Below are 14,812 nucleotides of genomic sequence, written 5' to 3'. Positions count from 1 at the left end.
AAGAGCTGAGCTATACACGTAAAATTGGTTTGTCAGCAACATGGCTGATGTGTCCTCTGTAAAAATGTCCCAAATTGAAGAGAGAAGCGCTTGGGTGGGAGCAGCCGTTCAAAAAAATACAAAAATAGCATCTGCTGAAATCTGTCATGAAAAAAAGAGAGAAAAAAAATGCTCTGTATTATTCTGTAAGAAAGTTCTCGTCTGCTCGATGGAACTAAAGGCAGCCACAATTTTCCTCCATTAAATATAGTAGGGGTCAAGGGGCAGAGGTCAGCGTGAGAGGAGAGGCAGGTCACTGGAGTTCATGATGAGGCTGGAGTCTAGGTTGAGGTTCTCTGAGGAAAAAACACATCCGATGACAGATTTATTGAGATATGTATCTGTGGCACATTCTAACATGTCCTTTCTAGCATGACCATCTAGTGACAAGAATCAGAGGACATGGACTGGACCTAGGCAGGACAAGTGCCTCCTATAGCCAGTGATCTCTGATATTTACCTTGATCGAAGTTGAGCTTCTTGGTGGTGGAGCCATCGCCAAGTCCCTCAATGTCCACCAGGTCACTGTTCACATCAGAGTCATTCAGAGCACTGAGCGTCACATCTGTACACACACAAACACAGAAAAAACAACACAATGACTTTACACATAACGCAGACAAAGCAGTTTAAAGGCCCACATTAGTGATTTTGACGTTTTTAGCTGATATAAAGAGTGGTGCTGCACAATGTTATTGCACAATGATTCGAGTCAGAAAATTGCCATTTAGGTCAAATGGTGTGTATTTTGGGCGATACATTCTATTTTCTTAGCTCCTCCTAAAATGATTTACCACATGCTGTGACGTATAACATTTCATACAGCTCAGAAGTGTGACGTGGCCAGCCTGTTTGTAAAGTTAGCACCCGGCTTTTTTGCGACTGAGTCAAACCTTTGACACATTTTATTGGGAATTGCTCCTAGCTATACCTGGGGTTACTTTCCCAGATAGCTCAGTGACTGACTAACGTCACCACTCTGTGTTTCCGTTCTTTGAGTATTTTTTACAAGAAGAGCCAGGAAGCGAAACTGGCTGGTGTGGGCCTTTAACATTCATAACACACACACAGAATAAACATTTTCTTTCAATATTCCACGAAGAGTGCCATTATCTTTAGACTGTAGATGAATGTGAATTAAAAATGGAAGCCATAGCCATCTCATGTCACCTCAAGCTAACAAACCCTTGGCTTGATCTTGACCTGACGTCAAGGACAGATTCATTCGACTCACCTGCAGTCTTCTGCTTTTTGATGGAAGGAGGCAGAGAGGAGGGACTCTGCAGGCCCGTTGTCACGACAACCTGTGAGGTGGGCACGGTAATGACTGTGGGGGCCACAGCGGCTGGTGCTACTGCCATGGTAACTGTGGTCTTCTTGGTGGTCTTCTTGGGAGATTCTGAGGAGAGGGGCACCCTGCTATCCTCATACAGTTTTCTCTTCACCGTGGTCTTTATCTGGGCTCTGCAAACAGTATGGGAAGGAGGGGAGGAGGGGAGGGGGCGGAGGACAGACAATGCGATTTCTACAGGTTAAAAGTCTTCTCAGTGGTCCTCTTTTCATAAAGAAGGCAATAATGATACGATTCTGAAAGATAAGTGAATGAGATGGGAGAAAGTTGCATAGAGAGGTGCACAAATTGAATGCAGGTGAAGTATGATGACTGAAGAAAGAGACTTCCTATAATGCATGAAGATAGTGAGAGAGAGACTGAGAGCTGGGCAGGAGGGCTAGAAGAAGCCTGTGAGGGAACTCACACAGTGCGCTCCTTAATGACAGAACTGATGTTGTTGAGATCATCACCGAAGCGCCGCACAGCCGAACGCAGCATCTCGATCTCCACTTCTGTCCATTTGGCTCTGGGGAAAGACGAATAGAGGAGAATCACTGTCAAAGCTCTGAACATATGTATTTCTCCTGGAAGCTGACCTCTAAAGACAAAGAGAGAGAGAGAGAGAGAGAGAGAGAGAGAGAGAGAGAAAGTGTGAGTGAGTGAGTGAGTGTGTGTGTGTACACTAACCCTGCGGGGCTTGAATCAGCCACTGGATGCAGCTGCATGGTGAGTTCGCCCAGCTTGGTGAAGGCAGCTCCTGCAGCCGAGAAGATCTCTCCCACCTGTCACACGAAACCATAGAGATTGATACATACACACGTCGTTTTGATAGACTACTATTCTATTTCTTTCTGTCAGACGTTTAGGGTCAAATCAGTAATTGACTTCAAATAGCCTTTTCAAGTATTTCGTCCCAAGGATAGAGAGTGATATGTTATCAAACCGCGGCTTACCTTGGTAGACGCAGAAGTCATGTTGAGCTGCTCTTTGTTAGACAGCTAAGTGGTTTGACAGCCAACTTGGCTACTCAAAACAACAACAAGCTTAGCGTGCCTAGCTAACGTTAGTTAGCTAGCTAGCTAGCTAGTTGGTACCACACATAGACGGCCAGACAATTGAGCGTTTCAAACAATCAAGACGACAGATCAAGTCCCATTGACAAAGAGGTTTGGAATGAGTGACTTTAATGTGGTTTGTAATGCTATATTAAGTACCAATTCCCCAAAATAACTTTGTAAGTTCATAAGATCGGGCTGAATGAGATAGAGAGAATGTCGCGCGAGAATTGTGTCTGAACCCGATTGGTTGAAAGAGAAAGGCAAAGGCGGGACATGTTTTAAGGCATCCGTGTGGCGAACATTCCCGAAATTACGCGGAAGTTACCGAATGATCGTGTGTCAGCTGATGGAGGTTAGGGTGACACTCATCCTTTGAGAAAACGACTGTTTTTGGATTATAATAATACTAGTTTATTTGCATTCGGTAGAAAGGTCAACTACAAGAATGCCGTCGCTTCTTTTCTGCGGTCCAAAAATGGCTGCTTGTGGAATAGTGATCAGCATATGGGGAGTTATCATGCTGGTAAGGATTAGCTAGCTAGCTGTCAAGTCTGCTAATGTTGCTAACACCAGCTAGCTAGCAAGGGCTGGCTGTCTTGTCTTTTTCTACATCGATGTTATTTGATCAGATTGCTAGGATTAATCCTAGTTAGAAAACCAATTTGGTTGATAATGTTATCCTCTTTCCCTAAACCAATAAATATGGCTTTGGCATCTATAAGCTGCTTGCTAAAACATGAAGTTAATGTATCTATTTATCTGGATGAATGAATGAATGCTCTGGCCAGAGTGTCCTACAAGGAATTCCTAATGAACCACTCTGGCTGTGCACATCATCTCGTCAAACGCTGAATACACAATACGACAAATTCAACATTCACGTGCTGCACCGAAATAGATTGTACAGTCAAATGTCTCTTGCTCTTGGCAGTATGTGTGGCCTCTTTGGTAGGAATTGGCCTTGATGCATAGTCTACAGACTGCATCAGGGCTATGTGGAACACAGCAATCCACAAGAACCTTTCAGGGCACCATACAATAATACACACTGGCTCTCAAATTTTAATCTCTGTTAAAAATGTGTTAAGTAAACATTTCTATCTCTTCCTTGTGTCACAGGTGATGTTGGGGATCTTCTTCAGTGCAAAGTCGGCTGTGCTGATCGAGGATGTGCCCTTCACTGAGGAGGACATCCGCAATGAGTAAGTGATGGGATGGCAAAGGACCAGAATTAGACCCACAGCTAAAAATAGTTCTATTCTTAGACCTGTCTTATTATTCTTGCCTGTTGGGAAATAACCCCTATGTGGTTGTTGATGTGTATGAGGGGATGTCATTTTATTCTTTCTGACCAACAGCAAGAACCCCCCACAGACCATCTATGGACTCTACAACCAGGTGGGTATCAACTGCTTCATCGCAGCGGTCATCTATGTTGCAGTGGGAGCAGTGTCTCTATGCCAGGTCCGCCTCAACAAGCGCCAGGAGTACATGGTGACATAAGTTCTCAGGTGGGACTGGCAGCGCAGCAGCATCTGAAAATTCCACACTACAGATGAGAAAGGATACACACACACACACACACACACACACACACACACACACACACACACACACACACACACACACACACACCATGTCAAGTTCTGAAGGGAAGCAACCTTGTATTAAGTTATTTGTTTGAAACTTAAGGGTAAAACATATTATATAAGTCCTTGCTGTGATGTTATTGACTGAAATGTTATCATTCCTTGTATTGCATAAACTACTGGATTTAGGGTTACAACTAAAACGTGCACCCATAGAGACAGGTACTGTATCCATCTCTGCTTGTACCCCTTACGATAATTGACTCTATAATGGATAAGGTTTAAACAATGTAAACCTTGTTGCCTTGTTGGACCAACTTTGTATCCATGCATGTGTGTTAGTTTCACCAAACCACCATTTATTAAATGCAGTTCAACAAACCACAACACTAGTAAAAAAATATGTAATAATAAGACCTTTTGTCTGTTCAATTCTGAACAGAGCCTGAAATCAAAGCAAATTCATAAATGGTCAATGTCTATCTTTGTTAAGCTAAGTGAAGATAATAGATATATATATTAGTTGTTTTACGTTTTATGTACCATGTTTTATTGTGTGTATGTGCTTTTGTGAAAATAAACCTCTTGGTTTGTTATTTTCCACAATTGTAGTTTCTCTAGTCTAGAAAGTAAGTGGTGTACAAAATGTTTAATTTAAGTATGTATTTATTTAATGTGTCTGGGTATTCCCCTTGTCATTCTTATGTGTTATGATGCAAATGGTCTTTGACATGGTACTTGATATGATGTTCCCTGTAATAAAAATATATAAAACAAATATTGTCTGCTTGACTTGATTTATTGCAAATAATTTGTACAGCATTTTGTCATTTGGAATGTTTGACATATTTCAAAACATAAATGAATACAGACTGTTAATTAACGTTTTTAGGAAAGATAGGCTTACAGGTAACATGTAAATCGACATCACAAGAAAAAAAATAGATAAGGAAAGGAAATGATAGTAAACAGTATAGTATAAAATGAAGAAATTATATCATTGACCAGACGTGTCTCCCTGACAACTGCCAAAAACAATGACTGAAATTGCAGAACCACAGTCCGTGCCTGAGTCTTGCCACATTGATGGGAGCCACTTTTCCTAAGATTTTATTGACTGCACACTGTACATCGATCCCAATCCAACATTTTATCTGTTATACATTTTCTAAATGTCATTGCATAATGAAGGAAATATGTTTGATGATTCTATTCTAGCTGAAAAGTGTATATCATAATTCAGGTTGGTTAAATCCTTTTTAGGCGTTTAATCTTATTCCCTTGTATGTCTGCCTCTACGTTGATTGGCAACATAATAAGGAGTGTCTCCTCGAAGGCTCCATCCAGTTTAATAGCGCAGGTCTGTGCCAGGAGCTCGGATGCCACATTGAATGTCTTCAGTTTTCCATCCATCTCTGCTGTCAAATTCACTTCCATCTTGCTGCACTTTTGAATTCCTTGTATAGACAGCTTTGCAGTCTTCAGAGTAGCTGGCTGGACCTACATACAAAGAAACATATACAGACACAGACAGACTCACAGACAGACAGATAGACAGACAGCAACACACACACACACACACACACACACACACACACATTTAAGGATTGACTGTTACTTCTCAAACTATAGCAAGCAGATCCTGAAAAAGCAGTTTACCAAATTGTATTGCATAGATGGAATGGGAAATGCATGTGGTTCAATAACAGTGACCCACCGTATAAACTCTGGTTCTGTCAGTTGAGTTGAGAGAAATTATGTTCTTGTACTCCTTGGATTTCACATTGGTCACCATGACTGTATTTCCAACTAATTCCCTGCAACTGTCAGCCTGCTCCCCCCAGAGACAGACCCTGATAGAACCAGTCGCATCCTGTAAGGTTAAAATGCGCCGTGGAGTCAACTTCCTGGTCCTCTGCCATTTCACCTTCACTTCATTCATTGGGGATATCTGAGCAAAAACAGAGGGCACAGGTAACTAAGAAACACTGAACAAATAGTTATTTGAAGGTCTTGAAAAAGGAATGACAACTCACGTCAATTATAGTTCCCTCAATGCTCATCTCGGAACCATCTGATGACGCCTTGGCATCAGCTATGGAACAGACTGGTTCTTGGGGCGGTTCAATGAGCATCCTTGCCTCCATCTCCAGCCTCTGAGGAACCTTGATTGGTCCTGTTTTTGAGACTCTGCCTCTTTGTACAAGCTTCACCATGCCCATATCCTCAATGAGGTCTTCTAGCAGGTAAGAGCCCCCCTCTTGAACGGTAGCATATCTCTGATTCCCATATACACAAACTTTGATACTGGCTGTGTCATCAGCCAAACCCATGTAGAAAAGAACCTGTTTTTTCTTTTCCTTTGTGTCGTAATATATCAGCGGAGATTTTTTTATCACTTTTCCTTTAATTGCTTTACCGCAGAGTCCGAACTTTTTGAGATCTGCAATGCTTAGCACCTTGGCAACACAAAAAGGGGGAAGGGCTTCTGTCAAAGCAGTATCAAACCAATATGTACATTAGACCACTTGACTCTGAACTGACACAAGTTAAGTGAATAAAGGATAAAACACTTACGCAAGAGTTGGAGGAGCGCGGGGACTCAAAAGTAGATGAATTCTCCTGAGATGATGGAATAAATAAATCAATACATTTTTATTTTCTATCATTCTAACATAATAGGTAAAACAGACATATCATGTAAATGTTAAGGGATTTTAGCCAATAACAGGTTTTTACTTCAGCCTGTGAAAAGATCACACACTAGTCCATACCTTGTAGCTTTTATCCTGCCTCTTTTCTGGACCTTAAAAACAAAACATTAAAGATGTCTTTCAGCTCATACTTTATACTGTAGGCATGAAGAATTTATTGTTCATAGAATAACTCATGAATAATTCAAATGACTTGTAGGTAAGGATCTGAGAAATTCCTGACCACCTATCCTGCCACATTACATAATTGTTATTGCACTGCATGTGCCTCGACACACTTAGCAAAAGATTGTTATACTTTTTACTTGAAATGTGCTTGTTTACTTGAAATGTGCTTGTTTACTTTACATGTGCTTATATGATTGGAATCCTTCATTGTTAAAAAATAAGTTATATCATAAGTGAGTATTATGGGTCTGCAACTTGTATATCAACCAGAGGAGCAATCCTGCTGAGAGATTTTGAAACCAGCTATACCTGTGGCCATTGGGAGAACTGCAGGGCACTGCAATGGCTGGTGACAAAAAGCCTATTTACCTATTGAAACCCATCTTAGAGGGGCAGGGTGTAAGTTTGTCGGAAATCTGCCACCTCTGGCCATCGCGATTAAATCCAGTTTGAAGTTCCAAACAACAACATCCTCCCTTATAATAATATAAACTCCCGAAATGGACTTGCAGTGTCGGACATTAACTGTTGTGTTTCTGCATGTGCAGAAAAAAAAATTGTCCCACTCCCCTAGAACACCCCTGACAGTAACAACATGTTTATATGCAAACCGAGTGACGGGTAGGACACTCCATTTCAGAAAGCGCATTTTCCAGACCAAAACAGTGTTCGTAAATGAAACGTTTCTTTCAAGGGATCTCAGTCCCTGATCATTACCAATTAAACATAGTCATTTCAACCATTGAGAAGCTTTTAAAAAGCTTCAATGTTACATACTAGACCTTTAAACCTTCGTATTCCATCTCCAGTCCGAAGAGGTCTTTAGGAGTATTATAAGTATTTATTATTTCGATAAGTTTTTTTTTACCGAATTGAAAGCAGATCACAAGCATACACGCACATCAAAGGCACGTGCGTCAATGAGTATGAAAACCTGACGCAGGTCAGTAAAACACTGAAACGCGCCTCTACTTTAGCAACGGACGGCATCTCCTGGATTCAATGCGCCAATTTCATAGGGAATCCATCGGGTGGTCAGTAGTTCACTTCATCCAGTTATTTATATTATTTCAATGATATCAACACATGGTTTACGTAAGTAGGGGCTACGGGGATATAACTACAGTACAAGAGAAAAAAAACAAGTCAAGAATTCCCCAGGTCCTTACGTTTCGGACATATCAAGATATTGAAAAAGCTATTCACACTGTTAGTTACAGGACTATATGCTGCTTCTGCATTTGATCTTCTGTATAAGTGTGTAACGTAGGGACAAGAGTATATTGCGCTTGTAGGTGGAGGTATACTGTGCATGATTTATCTCAGGTCAAAATATGACCTTTGGTATGTACTATTCACTGATTAGTTATTTGTGAGAAATATACTTCAGCTCTCCTCTTGCAATTAGTCAAAACACTTTTTTTTGCATTCCATTACAAACCTGCTTCTGCCTCCTCCTCCCCTGAGTCTGATTCTGATTTGCTCACATATTTTCTCTTCCGTCCTGACAAAGACAATGATTATTCATGACAATAATATTTGTTGTTATTACAGTATCAAATAACCATTATTGCTATTTTTAATTCACTTCCCAATCAAGGTTTAAACTCAGCTAAATGATAAACAGCAGTTATTTCCCATATGAGTGAGAAATATTCTCTTGTGTGTGTGGGGCAAAATGTGGGGGTGGGGGGCAGTAATATGCTTACAGTAGGCCTAGAAAGTTGGATATGGTCTCTGGCTAAACTGCTGTGGCATTTTCTGTAGCATTTCATGCCACCACATTTTGCTGCAAATCCTGCTGACTGGTGTCTCTTCATTATTGTGGTACCTAAAACTATAATGAACTGTTTTATTAGAACCAGGAAGAGTCCTGTAGGCCTACCTCTTGGGGTCTCGTCCTCTAAAGACTCTGAATCAATGCCTCCTTTCTTTTGCTGTCCTATGAGAACCGAAAAATCATTAATGAAATCATTTAATGAACAAAATCATTAGTAACATCATGCCAAGTTAGTAACATTTTACATTTACATTTATGGCATTTAGCAGACGCCTTTATCCAAAGCGACGTACAACAAATACATTTGTTTAAGTAAGTGAATTATCTTTCCATCAGTCATCATAAGATAAAGTAATCAATGCTCAGACCAGGGGCCATAGACAGTCACAATGCTAGAAGAAGGATTTTTTTTTCTTTTTTTATTAACAGGAGAGAAACTTGTATGGGGGGGTAGTGGGGGTACACTACTTTATACACACTACAGTTGCTGCTGCTGATAAAAGATGAGATAGGAGATGTGCAATTGTCTGTTACCTTTTTTATTCCTGTTCAAGTTCTCAAAAAAGGGACGAAGGTGGTCCTGGACTTTTGAGTCGTTCCTTGGGATCTTCCGCATCACTCTCTCCATCGCAAGAATAGACTTATCCATTCCCAGGTGGCATATAATCTTATTTGGCATGTCTTGTCTTGTGATGCTCTTCTCACCTTGTGGAATTTCATCCAAAAGGTTCACCATCTTCTTGTAATGTGCCTCACTCAACTCCTCGATCATGTGTGTCAGCGCGTCACACCACTTATTCTCTGTATCACTCATCTCTATAAACACAAGTAAAATACAACAAATTGAGTTCCGTAGGCCTAATGTATCTTTACCTTTCTGCTCTACAGGCCTCAATTTGAGAAATATACAGCTACAGTGTGGGAGGCTGCCAGTTCCAGTGAGTGTCTTGTTGGTCTGGCAGTCATGTACCTGTTGAAAAAAACATACCATATAAAGGGTGTTAACCCTCCTGTGGTGTTCGGGTCAAATCTGGCCGATTTACAACTTTAACTAGTCATAAATATCGTGTTTTTCAATTGATTGTCTCAAGATCTTATGATATCCTCTACACTTGGGATAAAAGGGGTGCAGGAAATCTTTTTTTTTCCAATTCAAGTCGGTCTATTTGACTATGTTACAGAAATTCACAGATGTTATAGAATAAAATAGAATAACTTGTTTTTATTGAACTGTGTTTACTAGCGGATTTTAATCTGTTTTACATGTTTTAAAACGTTATTTATGTATATGTGGTTGAAGGTTAGGCTCAGCAGGCAATTCTATGAAAGAAATCACCCAGTTTGGGAATCATTGCTTTACACTATCTCCTCTACATGACGATACTGCAAGCCCTATCTAGCGTCCTATCTACCATTGACAATAAATAATTCAACCGGCTGTCGATCAGATATTAGAATATAAATCAATAGGCACTATGATGGTAATAATATATAACGTTTACTCACCGTAACTCAAATGAAATTAGGCTATTCGTGGGTTTTGCGCGCCTAAATATTTAATTCTAGTGGGAGGGACTGACCAGATTTCGTTTTCGATTCATCATATCCGCCTAAACCTCAAATACATCATCTATTAAGACATGTTAGCCAGTTCCAGTGGCAGCTATACATGCCAAAAACACCCACTTGACTATGTTTCACAGATGGTCAGATCCCTTTTTCCACTTACAATCACTCTGGTACGTGATACTATTCATGGTATTTGTCCACAATATCTTTTTCCAGACCTGCAGGATTTTTTGGTACTTTTTAGCAAATTGTAACCATCCTTATTGAGGATAACTAATGATATGCACCTTGCAGTGAAGCCTCTGTAGTTTGGCTGGTGACGTATTCTGCGGATGGCATTCTCTGACACATTCACTGATTTTTTTTTCTTAATTATGGCGAGCATTCTTCGGTCATCCACTGTAGAAGTCTTCCTTGGCCTACCAGCCCATTTGCGATTGATGAGCTCACCAGTGTTTTATTATTACTTTTAAACTGTTGATTTTAGCAAGCCTGAGGTTTTGGCTATGTTTCTGATGTTTTAGCCTAATAATATCTTCCTTGACACCTCTTTCGTCCTCATGTTGACATGGACATGGCAGACTCCAAAGGCAAACACAAAGCCTAGAACCAATGCTAGGCATTGACAGCTATCTTATGCCTGCATAAATGATGTGACCAAACATACCTAACTTAACAGAAACACCTGTCAAGCCAATTGTCCCTTATTACTTTTGGTGCCCTGAAATAGTAATATGTACTAATGAACTAATATGTACAAAATAACCTATAAAAGCTGAGAATCTCTAGGTTAATGTCATAGTAATTGTTTGAATTCAAATCCAAAATTTTGGGGCATAGAGCCAAAAGAAGAAAAAATGCTTCACTGTCCCATTACTTAGACAGGGCACTGTAATAAGAGGTTAATACAGAACACTGACACTAGACAGGTTCCTATAATACACGTTCGCCTACGTCGACGAAAATGGAAAGAAATGCACAGAGAGGGCTATCATAATCATGTTGATTCAGAAATGCCACACAGTTCACGGTTAAAAATGTAGGCAATGGCATACACAAAGTGCTTTATCCGAAATGTAGAATTCACCTGTGTGTGTTTAGGGGCGGGGCAGATCGATGGTTTACCAACTCTGGAGAGTACGGGACGGACGGAGAGACAAAAAGATCTTGAATCCTAATGATTGGCCAATCTTCTTTTCTTTTCTTTTCTTTTTTTTATCGTGCATGGTGGCTGTTGCTGTGATTAAAACGATGTACTGTTAAGGCACCACATAAGTAATCATATCAACCATTAGAAGTAGTAGAATAGGATCAACAACTTTCGAAACTGCAAGGACTTCACAGAAGCGAACATGGAAAAGTGGAAGAGTCACGTGCGCGCAGGACTGTTTCAAAGAGACTGTACACAAAAAGATCCCTTCAGTGGTCTCTTCAACACTTGTATGCTGCAGTTGTTTTGCAATCGCCATATCTGTATCAGTCGTTCGTTTTCATTGTGAAATTTGTTTGCTGAAAATATGTCGAAATTTTCGATTTCAGTGTCGCAACTAGCGGAGCAGCTCGAATTACGCGAGACCTTTTGGGATGAAGCTCGTACAACCAGGTGGGAGAACACCTGACTATAACAATGCATACAATTCATATACAAAAGTAGTGCATTTCGCCATTATATGTAAATGTATTCTATGTCTTAGTTGTAAAGGAGATGGTGGACTGACAGTTGGACACACCAGAGAACTACACCTACAGCTCAGAGAGAGTGAACATATGAGAGAAAAGGTGATGGCCAAGTGCCTGCATGGTCTGAATTACTATCTGAAGTTGACTTTTGGTTTAAACCTAATCTTCATGTTATTTGTGAACTGATTGAACTCTCATCCATTGTCACCACTCACCTTCCTCTCCATCTCCCCACCTCTTCCTCATTATCATGTCTTCTTCATCTTAACCCTAACCCTATGATTCTGATCTACCCATCATCCTGAATTGTGCACTCCCCCTCTTACAAATCCAATCTTCTTCTCTTCTCTTCTTTTCTCTTCTTCCTCCTCAGCTCTCCCAGACAGTCTCAGACCTGACCAGTGTATTTTACCTGAAAGAGGCGGAACTGCAGTACTGCTACTCACAGTGAGTGATAAATTAAGCAATGAAAGTATATATGGAATAGGCCTACTGATGTTGTGGTAACTATCGTTTTCTGCAAAAAATCTGATGATTTTGGCATTGTGAATTGCCATCTTAGTTTTGAACTAGTCTGATACAGTGCCTTCAGTAAGTATTCACCCCCTGAACCTTTTCCACATTTTGTTGTGTTACAACCTGACTTTAAAGACTTGAGATTTAATAGATTTTTTTGGTCACTGATCTACACAAAATACCCCATGTCAAATTATTTTTTAGACATTTTTACAAACTAGTTAAAAATGAAAAGCTGAAATGTCAATAGGTATTCACCCCCTTTGCTATGACACTCCTAAAGTTAGCTCAAATACAAACAATTCTTCAACAAATTGAATTGAGTCCATCTGAGTACAAGGATAATAGTTAATGTGATTTCGGAATGAATATCTTTGTTGTTAGAGGGTCTCTGATTTGCATAGGAAGCAATTGCACACTGTGGATCTCAATTAAACCTATTTTAAAGTCTGGTTGTAACACAACATGTGGAAAAAGTCCAGGGGAGTGAATACTTGAATACTGAAGGCACTGTATAACTTTGCTATAGATAGCTAGACTTGGCCTATGATAAGTTGGTGTACTTGATATTCTCTTGTTGTTACTAGTTCAGTGCTCATGTATGATCTAGACAGGCAATGAGAATGCCCAGTGCAGAAATACTGAGAGATTGATTTAACTATAACTAGATTCATGTCGCCATCTCTCTTTTAGAATCACTCGCTATCGCAAAGAGGCAGTCTCTCTAGCAAAAGACCTTGGAGCTAAGCAGGCAAACCTATCAGACTGCGAGTTTACCCTGGAGAGCCAGTCGAAGGAGTTGGCGGCCCTACGATTGGAGCAGCGGGAGCTGAGGGAGGGGCTTGCAGAAGCCTGGCGAGAGAAAGAAGAGCTGCTGGAGCGATGGATGGAGGAGAAGAAGGAGGAGGCAGAGAGGGTGAACGGGCACAATGACGTACAGGAAAGGTGACCAAGGCCCTGTTTGACCCAGTTCAAATTCTTTGAAAATACACCCTTCCTTCCTTTCTTCCTTTATGTAATCACTGATCTGATACAATTGGATATGACATGTTTCCCCTATCCAGTCTAGCCTGGTCGCCGCAGATCTGTTGAGGCTATGAGCCAACTACTGTTTGGCGTGATGATGACAGTAACAGGAGTTGGCTAGTACAAAACAGATCTGGGGCGACAAGGCTATTTCCAGTTAGCATTAATGCATTCATTCAAGGGCATTAGGCTAAGGGATGGATATGGTGTTTATTTATGAACTTGCAGAGATGTACATTGATTGATTGATTGATTGATTGAGTTACAATCAGCGATTGATTGCTTTTTGACACCACCAGGTGGCATCGTTTGACCAGGCGACTGAACAGACATCTCAATCTCCATAGAGAAATACAACCAGGGGGACAGACTAACTCTGGGCGACAGAACCATCTACAGCCATGCAAAGTAACACTTCGAACCAGTCCAGAGGTGGGTTTCACTCCCTGAATGACCACATGATTAGGTACAATGAAACTCCAAAGTGAAACAAAAGAAATAGAATATTCTCTATTGCCTTTTGCAAGCAATGTGATTTAAAAGTGCAATGTTATTTCTCCCTTATCATTTAGAATCAAATCCTTAGCTGAAACTCTTATTATTATTATTATTGTTATTATTAATTATCTTCCTTATTGTCGCTTCTCTCCAAGGAGACAGTGCCTCAACAGCCACAGAGCTCCCAGCAATGACAGGCTCGCAACAGCTTTGTCTCAACTAAAGGTCCAAAGCAACCTGAGACCTCGGGCATGTTCAATGGGCACAATAATGTTTTGAAATAGCATTGTTTCTGTGCTTACTGAACACAACCAAGGGGTTTTAGAGGAGTAGAGTAGTCCTACACAGAATGAGCCCAGCCTCCCAATGCCTCCTGTACTGAAATGTATTCCTTTGGAAGAAACTAGAAAACCCTGCAGATCATCAGAATACTTTGGGTTGGACTTGTTGTAGCTATTAAATGAATGTGATTTAAATGTATACATTTAATGATATTGAAGATGATTAATGCCAAAGTGAAGAAACATATTTATTAAGAATTAACTCTCAGCCTGATGTTTATTTCAAATATTGTCATTTTGTATTACTCTTTAATATAGTTATTGTGCCTTGTAAGATCTAGATTGTTTTAGTTTAACAATTTTAAAATACCATGGGAAATAAAGTAACTAAAAGTCCTGTAGTGGCTACTGCTTCCTGTTTTTTAATGTGATTAGAAGTTTTATATGAAAGAACAGTCAGTTTTGCATTCACCCTCAGACATGTTACTGTAACATTAAATCCCATAGCTCCGATCCCATCTTGACAAAAACACACAGGCTCAACTGAAAATTCACTTTTAT

General features: G+C 40.2%; 4 protein-coding genes across 5 annotated transcripts; 2 read left to right on the top strand and 2 right to left on the bottom strand.

Moving 5' to 3' along the window:
• Positions 1–85: 85 nt before the first annotated feature.
• bacc1 (BPTF associated chromatin complex component 1) lies at positions 86–2,634 on the bottom strand. Its single transcript, XM_083696020.1, has 6 exons — positions 2,326–2,634; positions 2,060–2,154; positions 1,797–1,898; positions 1,274–1,503; positions 500–604; positions 86–335 (listed from the first exon to the last, which is right to left on the bottom strand). Exons 1-6 carry the CDS (start codon positions 2,344–2,346, stop codon positions 271–273), a joined length of 618 nt encoding a protein of 205 aa, XP_083552146.1. The 5' UTR covers positions 2,347–2,634; the 3' UTR covers positions 86–270.
• A 128-nt stretch (positions 2,635–2,762) lies between these two features.
• On the top strand, positions 2,763–4,788 carry rnasekb (ribonuclease, RNase K b). The gene is made up of 3 exons (XM_083686453.1): positions 2,763–2,953; positions 3,550–3,632; positions 3,789–4,788. The coding sequence occupies exons 1-3, from the start codon at positions 2,876–2,878 to the stop codon at positions 3,931–3,933; spliced, it is 306 nt and encodes a 101-aa protein (XP_083542579.1). The 5' UTR covers positions 2,763–2,875; the 3' UTR covers positions 3,934–4,788.
• Positions 4,789–4,799: 11 nt separating this feature from the next.
• Positions 4,800–9,636, bottom strand: LOC310816308 (uncharacterized protein). The gene is made up of 9 exons (XM_083686441.1): positions 9,555–9,636; positions 9,216–9,497; positions 8,787–8,843; positions 8,343–8,405; positions 6,794–6,825; positions 6,597–6,641; positions 6,056–6,478; positions 5,737–5,970; positions 4,800–5,519 (listed from the first exon to the last, which is right to left on the bottom strand). The coding sequence occupies exons 2-9, from the start codon at positions 9,493–9,495 to the stop codon at positions 5,268–5,270; spliced, it is 1,386 nt and encodes a 461-aa protein (XP_083542567.1). The 5' UTR covers positions 9,496–9,497; positions 9,555–9,636; the 3' UTR covers positions 4,800–5,267.
• A 1,799-nt stretch (positions 9,637–11,435) lies between these two features.
• LOC310817885 (autophagy-related protein 16-1) lies at positions 11,436–14,621 on the top strand. 2 transcript variants are annotated; one of them, XM_083688608.1, is made up of 7 exons: positions 11,436–11,690; positions 11,790–11,853; positions 11,945–12,029; positions 12,304–12,377; positions 13,140–13,391; positions 13,772–13,904; positions 14,129–14,621. In XM_083688608.1, the coding sequence occupies exons 1-7, from the start codon at positions 11,603–11,605 to the stop codon at positions 14,162–14,164; spliced, it is 732 nt and encodes a 243-aa protein (XP_083544734.1). In that variant the 5' UTR covers positions 11,436–11,602; the 3' UTR covers positions 14,165–14,621. The 2 variants fall into 2 exon arrangements, with proteins under 2 accessions (XP_083544734.1, XP_083544733.1); XM_083688607.1 differs by having other exon boundaries at positions 11,437–11,690; positions 14,126–14,621.
• The last annotated feature ends 191 nt before the right edge of the window (positions 14,622–14,812 follow it).

This window comes from Argentina silus (assembly GCF_951799395.1).
Source record: "Argentina silus genome assembly, chromosome: 2".
In the NCBI taxonomy this organism is placed as follows: Eukaryota; Metazoa; Chordata; class Actinopteri; order Argentiniformes; family Argentinidae; genus Argentina; species Argentina silus.
This window is presented reverse-complemented; position numbering and strand designations above follow the sequence as displayed.